The 12,118-nt window shown below is 35.4% G+C and overlaps 1 protein-coding gene across 3 annotated transcripts in view; it reads right to left on the minus strand.

Moving 5' to 3' along the window:
• LOC121426111 (partitioning defective 3 homolog) overlaps positions 1-12,118 on the minus strand; it is a 95,149-nt gene that overhangs the window by 59,078 nt on the left and 23,953 nt on the right. For 2 of the 3 annotated variants that reach the window (XM_041622276.1, XM_041622278.1), the window contains exon 3: positions 4,955-5,059. In XM_041622276.1, coding sequence (XP_041478210.1) covers positions 4,955-5,059 — 105 coding nt within the window. Of the gene's footprint in view, positions 1-4,954; positions 5,060-6,106; positions 6,140-12,118 lie in introns of those variants that run through there. The other variant, XM_041622279.1, reaches the window with a different exon arrangement.

The raw sequence follows: 12,118 nt of genomic DNA on the forward strand, positions 1-12,118 counted from the left end.
ATACTTTTCATGCAAAAATTCATGGAATTCACCTTTGCAAAACAGACTTCAGGTTTTGCTGTGAACATTTTCAGTGACAAAACGGAATTTCCATTTTTAGATCAAGTTGAAACAGGATTACAGATGTTCAGAAACGGAAGAGACAACTTTTTCAAATGGAAGATCACTGTCTCTGCGTACATATTCGCATGTAAAACAATTGAGCACTGCACTGCATTTTCGACTCACAAACTCAAGAAATGCAACAACCTTTTACTTGCCACTGAAATGGATGAAGAGGAGTGACAAAAAGTTTGGATAGCCTAAAGCTATGAGGGTGTGTAGTCTTGGCAGGAGTCAAGAAGGTGTAATGAAGTGAAACAACTTGTCAGATTCTTGAAGTATTTGTTTACAAACGAGGACAAGGATGCCATACCAGCCTGGGCAGGGCTGGAGAAGTGGGTGTTTAATGGGTCAACAGAAAGCCTCTCCTGCTATCCCGACCTGATGACAGAACTCCAACAATGTGTATCCAAATATTTTGGACACAACAACTTCTGTACCAGCAAAAGTTTTCAAACTGTCCTATGAAGTTTGATTACATATCTGGCAAGTTGTAGGCTACTGTACCTTTCAGAGTAACCTTGTCACAATTTGCAATGGAGACTCAACTAGTGGCATATTTTATTGATGAAGATCACAATCCTACATCAACTTAGAATTTGTTTGCAAAATAATGAGATATTTCACAAATAATCCAGCAAATTTCCCTGGTGAATATGCATTTAGAGACACTGCTTGGGACAATTTATTCATGATTACAAACTTAAACTTTCATGTAACATGTTAAAAGAAGATAGAACACAAATAAGCATGTTCAGCAGCTCAAAGTCAAGGTCTATTATATCAAGCAACCTCTCCCCTTCTCCAATATAATATCAATTTTGATTTTCAACTACATGTAGGCCTACATGTAATTCATTTTTTGCTTCTTGTCACTGACTTCAATACATAATCATTTTTCATATGCTCTGGGCTGCCTCCAACATGAAGAACTTGATTGACTGAATGACAGGAAAGCACATACATTATGCAACTGCTGCGGTAACTGTAAATTGTTGATTCAATCTTCAGACAAAATAACAGGAAAAATGTCAAATCATCACATTCATAGCCACTTCCCTCCCCAGTGCCAATTGACAGATCGTCTAAATACTAATTGGACACAGTTTGGTGTTGATTGGTTAGAGGTCACCTCAGGTCAAAGGTTAAACTTTGAATCACACCTTCCAGGATCATATATCTATACACCTCAGGCGAGATTAAATATCTCAAAATCATCAAGTACAGTGGTTTGAAGTGTTTCCATACTCAAGGTGGAAATAAAATTCCACTGATTTGATCTGTGTAGAAAAAAAGATGTAGGCCTAAACCAGTGATGTCCCTGCCTAAACTTAGCCCTAATGCAATCTCACACGCTCCTTCAAAAATTATCAAATTTCTATCCATTCCTCATGTTTCAGTGGCATTTATTCACAGTACATACAACTTTCTTTTTTATATTGATTGATTGATGGGTGGGTGGGTGGGGGGGGGGTGGGTCGGTCGGTCGGTTGGTGGTGATTTTTTACCTGACTGCTAAGAAAGCATGAATGCTTGTAAGCAAGCAACCAGAGGACCGACGGCTTAAGGTCCTCTCCGAAGGACCTGGTACTGAGGATTAATGCCTTACCAAAGGGCACTAGCGCACCAAGTGGGAATCGAACCCGGGTCATCGGAATACGAATCCCCCGCTCTACCGACTGAGCTATCGCGCCTCCTTCATTGACAATAATAATAATAGGCTTTTTTATCAACATCTATCAAGAAATAATCAATTGTGAGGTGCAATACCACGGCTCTAAGCCTCTAACTTGCCATTTTAAGCACTTGTTCATTCACAGCAAAAACTGTGGTGTAACCAGTGTACATAACACCAGTTATTTCACTGGTGTTAATAAACAGTGTTAGTTTAACACCTAGAGGTTTTATAACAACACCTTTGGTTGACACATTTACACTCTCTGGTGTTATGTTCAATATCTAGGGTGTAATTTTAACACCCCAGGGTGTGGTCCTCAAGAGACACCAACCGGTGTCAGTTTCAACACCACAGCTTCTACAGTGTTTAAGGAATTACACGTAAATGTCATCCTGCCAGGTATAAACCATAGGGGCTGCAAAATCACCTAAACTGGGTTGAGTGCAACACGATTTGGGTTAATGCCTTGCTGAAGAAATACACACCATGTCTGCTATTTCAAAAACATCTTATTATCTTTTTTCTTTGCGAACTTTTGGGGCAATTATCATTATACAACTGTACCAATCAAGTTAACCCTGCTTTGGCCTGCCCTACATATTTTGGTTCATTTTCATCCATTTACCACTGAATTTATTATGTTTGCCGGTCTACGGTACCGTACATAGCCCCCTTATCTGATTTCATCTGTGTAGTAGTTAGGTTCTTATAAACCAAATTTGATAAAGAATTATTACAGATATTTTTGTCAATAACCCGGATTTACTCGAATAGATGCCATGATAGCCTAAAAGGGAGCGTTGCCGAAGACAGAATTATATCCATTTTGATTGCCCCAATTCGTCAAGATTTAAATCATCCATTCATGCTACACAGATATGACAGAGAACGCTTGACAGTAAAATGAGGAGAGAAAAATCACAATCGGCAAATTTATGGTTGTAATATGAAAGGTCATTGCATTCTTAGGGAATTGATTTCAAGGCCGAATCTCTCAACTTCAAATTAGAAGTTGAAACATGTTTTTGGGGCGAGGCATGAAAAAGGAGTTTCGGGCTTAACCCACATATGAAAGAACATGTCACAACAGTGATAACAAGACATGCATTCCACTGTAAGAAAAAAAGGGTTGCTCTTAAAGATAAAATGCCAGTTGTGGTTAACGATTTCAAAATTAATTTTTGATAAAATTACCATGCACACATGTATAAATAAAAAATATGTACATAAGGAATCTGAAAGAAATTGTGTAATTGCTGAAAACTGAGCAAAGTAATCAGAGATTACTAATCACAACATTCCTCCCAGCCAGATGTCTGGGGTTTTTTTCCAAGCAATAATGTATTACACTGTCCCATGTGTGCTTATCTGTGTTGGCAATCTTCAGTTTGATGGTTTTCAGCTTTAGATTTCACAATTTCAAAAGTTCAGTTTTTCATACTGTACCAGATACAGACTTTCCCATGAAATGAGCTTTTACTGCAAGGTTCTCGAAACACACTCATTTATCTTCAAGGTCAAGTCCACCTCAGAAAAATGTTGATTTGAATCCATAGAGAAAAAAACAGACAAGTACATTGCTAAAAATTTCATCAAAAATCGGATGTAAAATAAGAAAGTTATGACTTTTCAAAGTTTCGCTTATTTTAAACAAAATAGTTATATGAACGAGCCAGTTACATCCAAATGAGAGAGTCGATGATGTCACTCACTATTTCTTTTTTTATTGTTTGAATTATACAATATTTCAATTTGACGAATTTGATGATTAGGACCTCCTTGCCTGAAGCACAAAATGTTAAAATAATGGAATTCCATGTGTTCAGGGAGGAATGAAACTTCATTTCACATGACAATGACGAGAAAATAAAAATATTTCATATTTCATATAATAAAATACAAAAGAAATAGTGAGTGAGTGATGTCATCAATTCCCTCATTTGCATACCGACCGAGATGTGCATATAAATGTTTTGTGAAATGAAGCGAAACTTTAATATCTCATAACTTTCTTATTTTACATCCAATTTCGATGAAATTTTCAGTGTTACGCTTGTTGAATTTTTCTCTTTTTATTCAAATCAACATTTTGTTGGGGTGGACTTGTCCTTTAAGTATATCGGGAGGACTTGTTCATCAACACATGAACCAGCTGAAGTCGTGGTTGTGATCAGCTGGGATACAATACTCTTCACATTCCTGTAAAAGGATGCACAATCTCTTTTCCTCACATTAAACATGGTAATTTGCTTTCACATGCTAAAAATCCCTACATCCTTTACATCTCAGCAAAAGTAGTCTTTGAATTTTAAAAAGTAACTTCTATATTGCAGATATTTTCAATATAAAATGATAAAAGTAAGAGGAATATTATCTCCTGCATATCACAAAGGTCTTTGATCGAAGTGTAGGCCTCAATGTTGCACCGCTGAAACATAACTACAAAATATAATAGGCCAATACAGGAGCCTATGGACCGTATTCTGAAGTCGGGTTAAACTTAAACTCAGGTTTAAAGTTGTGGTTTAAGTATGGACAGCCAATTGTTACATAATCAATAACAGTAGAGATATCATGCTTTCAGCTCATTCGGCTCTCAAATCATTCATAATTGTGTAGGAGGTATAAATAGATGATAGTCTTCACCATCGATGAATCAGGAAAGAGCACAGTAAAAAAAAAAAGAAACATACAACTTTATAAAAATTTTGATACTTTTCGCTTCCCATACTTAAACCACAACTTTAAACCTGAGTTTAAGTTAAACCCAACTTCAGAATACGGGCCTATTTGTTTTACCAATTAAAACTAAAATTAGTCATTATCATTTATGTAGCAATTTACTACATATTAACATGTAGATTTGGGGAGACAAAGCATAAAAACATCTTACTCAAGGACATGACTTATATCAAAAACAAATGAAATGTAGGGCCTATGCTCCTCCTAGACCAATCAATGATTCATGAAGCGAATAGGTTTCTAATAAAATTCAAAGGCATGGTGCTGTCAGTTTTTACTGAGATAATTTGTGAAGTTTCATGCATGGGTTATTTCCAGAGTGGAGGAATACAACTCGGATGCAATAATTAACCCATGGTCCATTGAGATATCCACTACACCGAATCACCTCACATGATTAAAATTATTATTTTTTCAATTCTAGATTGTTACCTTTTCACGGTCATCAGCTACATCCGAGACAACATCATCAATATCCAGTATACCGCCCTCGCTCTGACTCGCTAAACTGTGAACTTGCACCCAGTAGTCCGGACTCTGAGAAAGAAAAAAAGGAATGATTTTTAATGACATACATTACCTCCTCTTAGTATTTGTATAGAGACATTTATGAAAATTAATTCACTCATGCTTTTAGGCCTATAGTGTCACATATGATAAAAAAAAACTTACACATGTATATCAGCTCAACCCAGAATAGCCCATAAACTATTTAATGAAGGCCTACATATACAGGTAGAAATTGAAAAAGGGTCCAAATGTCAGTACAATAAAAGATGACCAATCGCACTTCCAAGGGTCACAGGCTGTAAATGTATATTTGTGTCACCCGCTACTGAAAGGTATATTATTTGTGATTGATCAAAGTTCTTACTCCTACAGGGTATGAAAACAAATTAGCAATGAATTAAAATGAAAGGTGAAAATCACTCCCTGAAAGACTTGTGCTGCACAATGCTAACAAGTCTTTTGAAATCTTAGTACATGTACATGTGAAATAGAAAGTCCGCCTTTAGATTATCAAATGTGATTAAATAAATGACCAAAGAAATGCACTGAGCTATATTGTAGGACGAAAAAAATTGATTTTTTATCATCAGCTTAAAAAGCTAAATAAATCCCAACTTCAGTAATGTCTACATGTACTGTTATACACTATCTAATATCAAGTAGTATCATGGAAATTGATTCCACCGTAGAGCCTACATTTTTGTGTAATATATTCAACAATAACAATAAAGATTGAAATCGCATGGCATCCTCCAAAAAGGGAACAAAAGCAAAACTACTTTACATAGATTAGCACTAATATCAAGTTTCTTTTGAAATAATTTAGATGAGTCGTAATTATTTAGGTAGAATAGGCTTAGTTTTAATAAATATAATAAATAACTTCTTCTGTACTTCTGTGGGTAAATGTATAATGCTGTACAATATACAAATGACTGCACACAAGGGTCAAACGAAAAAGCTTTTTTACACCCAGACATCCTACAGATAAAACCTGAGATGCTTTATGGGGTTTGAGTCAATATAAAATTGACCTGTTAAAGTTTACAGAAACTCTCGACCAAAAACACAGACCTTGCGGTTTTTGTTCATCACAGGTTTCAGGGTGACTCACTCATTTCGTCCACAAAGAGAAGACCGGGCATGAATTGATATGGGGATGAGGACAAGCGGGTCATTTAATAGTTGCTATCAAAATGAAATTTGAGAAATCATCTCCAATCAAATATTCAATATGGAGAAGATGAGGGGAAGATATGAATATCATTACTGGTAATCGCAAGACAGAGTTTGTAATCTGGCTTTTTATATGGTGCACTATGTACAGTATTATAATACTTTGCAGTACCCCCTTGAAGACGGCATGAGATGTGTAATATGCTATACACTAGAAGATTTGTATTGACAAGTCTTGCATCTTTGGCTGTACACTGTCTATAAAATTACCAGTCATATGTAGACATCTATGTATCCTGTGCAGTCATGAGTGAAAAGGCCCTTCTTTGTTTGGGCTCAAATTAAATATTCAGATGAAAACATTGTGCTAAAATGGTGAATATTTTATAAAGGGATTATAGAATACATGGGAGGGCCTTGGGTTGTTATCAATTATTTATCTTCCCATTGTACAAACATTTTTAGAAGAATCTAATCTATGAATGGTGAAGATGGGGATGATAAAGCTTCATACTATACAAACATCTGTATCACAAGGAGGCAACTAGGCAAATGAGTCAACAATCCAAGGGGAAAAAATGAGCTTGAGGTGACTTGGCCCCCAAAATGCTCAAAATATGTGCAATGTGACAGCATATCCAATGTTGCAGACTTCATAGAGTTGTAAAACATAGCTCCCCCCCCCCCCCCCCGAAACGAAACATGTAATGAATTGTCTCCAATAGTCAAAAATTGTCATTCGATTCTCCATTAGGACTCACTCAAAAAATAATTTCATGTATAATAATATGCATAATATAATAAGTTACATGTACATGTACATTGAAAAAATATCTTCATAGAGAAATATGAGGATTTGCATGTAAGTCCATTTTATCTTTATATTTTGCTGATGGATATCAGAACTCTGTTATCAAAGTTGCTTGGACTTCTGTAACATTTAAGCTCTGTACTTCCCAACCTATTAAAACTGACATTATTATGAGTTGGACATACAAATATCCTTCAGTATTTAATGCAAAGTTATCATTATTACTGTAACTTTTTTCGCTCAAGGCAAATTTTGGGCATTCAATTCTTTTACAGTACATGTAGGGTCTATATCACAATCAGTTGTCAAAATATCTAGCCCATGTCATGGGCGTAATCTATTGAATTGAACTTCAAACTTGGTGGTTTTATTATGTGCACTGCACTCATATCATCATATGAACCTTACATTCTCTGTCATTTATTTGACTCTATCATCAATAATACTGTATTTAATTTCAGATTGTACAACAATAATGACAACCCAAATTCCCTACAGACTACCCATAAGCCCATTGTGTCAGCTCTGTATTGTAAACAGAATCATTCAGACAATCTGGACATGAGGCAATCATGAAGAAACTGGTTTCATCAAAATGCCATTAAAGTGCCAAATGATTCTCTACATCATTCATTTGGTATTCTTGGCTCCAATCCTATGATGATTATTGTGCTCATGTACATGTACATGCATGTCAATTTAAAGGTAAGTCCACCTTGATAATTTTTTATGTTGGTTTTGAATTCTTGATGAATGAAAACAATACAGCAATTTGGAAGAGTCTGACAAAAAAAATCCACCACAGGATATTATTAGAGTTATGAATTTTTTAATTTTGAATTTGTTATACCACCATCATTATACATGTATGTGGGCAGGTGTCCCATGTCTCAACATATAAATTCCATGAAATCCCAATTTTTAATGGTTTGTGATGAATGAAAATATTTTCCTTTTAGAAATTGGAATGAAAGATGTTTGAAGATATCCTAGGCCTATTGAAAGCACAAATGATATCACTTTAAAGTTTCAAAGAAAATGTCAGTTTTAGGCTATATGACAAACGGGGGAGCTGCTCGCTTGGGACGTCACAAACTCGAAACTTTCTACACATGTACATGATATTCTGCAACAGATTTACCCTCAAACCTTCCCCAACACATTTCTGTTGTTTGTTTATTGTTGGGGGGTTGCTTTTCACTGAAACAAACTTTTACATCACGGGTGAACTTTCCCTTTAAATGGTTGGAATGAAAGAGGATATCTTTCATGCTGATGATTAGTGGTCATTGATTGATGAGCAAGCGTTGAGGATTTCATGTTCCACAGTCGTGACAGTTTCACAGACAGACCCACATGGCGAGTATGATTGAACACCAATGAAGGCATAGGTTACGCCATATCATGTTCGTTATGCTGATCAACAATATTGATGTAAATTGGGCCCTAATGACTGTGATTAATCACGCTTCTAGCCTCAATACCAGGCTATATTATACGAACAACAAAAACAGAAGCACACTATACACTGTACATGTATATGTAGTTACATGTATGTACTAGTTTCTGTGATTAATTGGGCTTCAATCTAGCCTCAATTCCAGGCTATAAAACAAACAAGGGTATTCATATACAGTGTACTGCCGAAATATACAAGGCCACACATCCATGTACATGTACATATGTAGGCACTTGCCATATAAATACAAAGTTACGCCAACGAGTAGACTTTATGTCATATGTGCTTGCTCAGATACATGTATGAGGGGAACTGGGGAAGTCAAATGGTGTAGCCCCCTTCAAACACTGTGTGCACTGCAAAAACACCGGTGTTAATTTAACATTAGCCTGGTATCTATATCGGAAAACAACAGAGGTATTGAAACAACACCAGTTTGGCATTAGGCTAACACAAGATAGGCATTATTGCAACACCAATTAGTGTTAAAACAATATCGCTTTGATTCTAAACTGGTGTTGTTTTAACACTTCTCTGGTGTTTTCCGATAGAGATACCAGGCTGGTGTTAAATCAACACCGTTTTTTTTTTGCTGTGTTTGTGTCTGTATGTGTGCAAGCAAAAAATAAACAAAGTTTAGAAATAATGGAATGAGTTTCAGCTGTTATAAATAAATTTGGCATTTTTTTCTGCCACTTGAGGTTGAATTTGGCTTCTACAGGTACTATCTAGTGCCCTCATAGTATCAATAATGTTTTTATTCTTATTCAAAACAGCCCTTTTTGCACTTTGATGCATTGACATACATGTATTATGGCCATTTGTTGAGCAATATTTCAATACTTTATAAGTGTCTCCAGTTCTGGGAGAGGGGCAAGGCTGGCCTGGGCCCTTCCCTTCCAATACTTTCCCCTTTCCATCTCCAAATTACAGGTGTAATAGATTTTCAGTCTTCAATGTTTACAAATTAATGATAAACACACTCAATCACACAGAAGTACTTTCACTACACAGTGCAATACACCCATAGTACACTGCAGAGACAAATTCCAGGAGTCCATATTAAAAAGCTTTATAGAGTGAAAACTCATTCAGTATCGCTATAAAATACCCCCATTAAATGTCTACATTTAATTCACAACGACCCCCACTAATTGCTCCGAACCCAAATTACCCTCCTGCTCTAGAGGTCTAGTCTTGAGTAAGCTCCTTTCCAGACCCCAAATGATAATTTGCATACACTGTTCACAAGTGGCTGTCCTTTTAAAGGGATAGTTCACCCTGATAAAAGGCGCTTTCACAATTGCTCGTGCGAACGTTTAGAACCATTATTTCGGTCACAATATGTATGTCGCACAAAACGGTTATAAGAAGTTGCATCAACAAAATTGAAAGGGGATTTCATAAAATAAGAAAAATTAAAAAATAATCCATCAAACAATAATGAAACTCTATGAAATTTATTATTTTTTTAATTTGATTTTGTGATGCCATACATGTATATGCAATTCCTAAAATTGTATTTTAACTTTTCCCCAAATATGATTTTTTTTTCATTAAACATGGATATATCACACATTTGGCGCAGACAATCTACTAGATTGAAGAGTGCCAACTTAACTCCAACACCAACCAAATTCTTTTCATACCCCCTTCTATGTATGTACTTAAAGGGGTGGTCCAGGCTGAAAATATTTATAGCTTAATACACAGAGTAGAACTCACTGAGCAAAACACTGAAAATTTCATCAAAATCGGATAACAAATAATAAAGTTATTGAAGTTTAAAGTTTAGCAATATTTTGTGAAAACAGTCGTCATGAATATTCATTAGGCGAGCTGATGATGTCACATCTCCACTTTCCGTTTTCTTATGTTATTACATAAAATCATATTTTTTTCATTATTTCATACTTGTGTGAATAAAATGTCTCCCTTATAATGAAATAAGTTGCAGCAATAAATATCTAATGCACTAAATCAGTTGTCAATCAAATTTTTCTAGTTCTTGGAGGAAAAAAATTGAATAAACCTAATTTCATATAATAAAATACAAAAGAACAAGTGGAGACGTGACATCATCAGCCCACCTAATGAATATTCATGACGACTGTTTTTACAAAATATTACTAAACTTTGAAATTCAATAACTTTGCTATTTGTTGTCCGATTTTGACGAAATTTTCGGCATTTTGCTTAGTGAATTCTACTCTATTTATTAAGCTATAAATACTTTCAGCCTGGACCACCCCTTTAAAAAAAAAAGATATTTATATTCATCATGTTCCATCATCAAATGGAATTTATATCATATTATAACTTAAAGATTTTGAAAATTCATACATGTATGTAATTCTCTTATTTTCATCAAACCTTCCCCAATATTTTTTGTTTCTATTTATTCATGTTTTTGTATTAGAAACAAATCGTCTTCGGGTGTACTACCCCTTTAATCTTAAGATTTACGATGGCTTGGGTTGAGGTGGGGTCTGTTTTCCTCACCTTTAAGGAGAACTTGATCTCACCACACCTTTACAGTGCTGCGTGTTATGGATGGCACATGTCTGTCAGAGGCAGAAAGGCGTAGTCAGTTTACACCCTTCTTGCTCCAAAATGATGAAATTACAAACCCCTCTCGTAAAAGTGTAGTTTCAATGGTACTTTGACGCACATTAATAACATGGATCCTACCAGTAGGATCCATGTTCATACATGTACTACAGCGTCTCTGGACGGTGTATGCGCTCAAGAAGACATCACTATTATTTCCACCAGAAATTGAAATGTAGGCCTGTACTCATTGCTACACATACACCGTGCACAAATTCTCTTCTCATAAATTCTCCTCTCATAAATTCTACTCTCCAAGTGCTGAGAAATTTAAAATAAAAGATGTCAATGCTGCATGTTTTGATAGTTTATTGCATATGCATGTGCATATACATGTACATACATTGTAGCCCAACATGTTGAGTCTCCACCATAAAACCACAATCACAAATTCATAAGGTTGACACAATTGTCCGGAAATTTTAGCAATGCTGTACATGTACATAGCAAACATTCAAAATACTGTACTTACATTTTTTTCTTTCTTTCTTTCTTGAATGATATTTTGAAGACAATTTCAAAGAACCACCAGTAATGATGACATTCTACCAATCAATGTTCCGAGCACAATTCACAGCAGGTTTATTGCAAATTTGCAACAAATGCCTTGCATAACACTCGTAATGGGCCTACAGTACGCCACATTTTTTTTGCTCACATCCCCATAAAAAATATCCACTGTTTGGCAAACTATGGCATCTCAAGGAGGGTCATAATTCAACAGTTTGTTTTATCAACACTAAATTGTAAAATATACTGCACATGCAGCTTGATGTTATTGTTCATATGAAAAGCTATTAATAACATAATTTATCAAAGTTTTCAAAAATACCTTTATATATGTAGTTAAATCTGTTTATTAAGGGTGTGTTCACGCTTCCACTGAAAAGACAGAATAGGTGTTTTTGAACGCCGTTTCAGAGCACCGATTGCAAACATGGTTCACACTCTGATTGAGAATTTGATCAACAATTTGGTCTTCACACAAGACTAGCATAAAAAAAACATGCTGATTCACAAGAGGGTCCTT

Source organism: Lytechinus variegatus, chromosome 13 (genome assembly GCF_018143015.1).
Source record: "Lytechinus variegatus isolate NC3 chromosome 13, Lvar_3.0, whole genome shotgun sequence".
Classification (NCBI taxonomy): Eukaryota; Metazoa; Echinodermata; class Echinoidea; order Temnopleuroida; family Toxopneustidae; genus Lytechinus; species Lytechinus variegatus.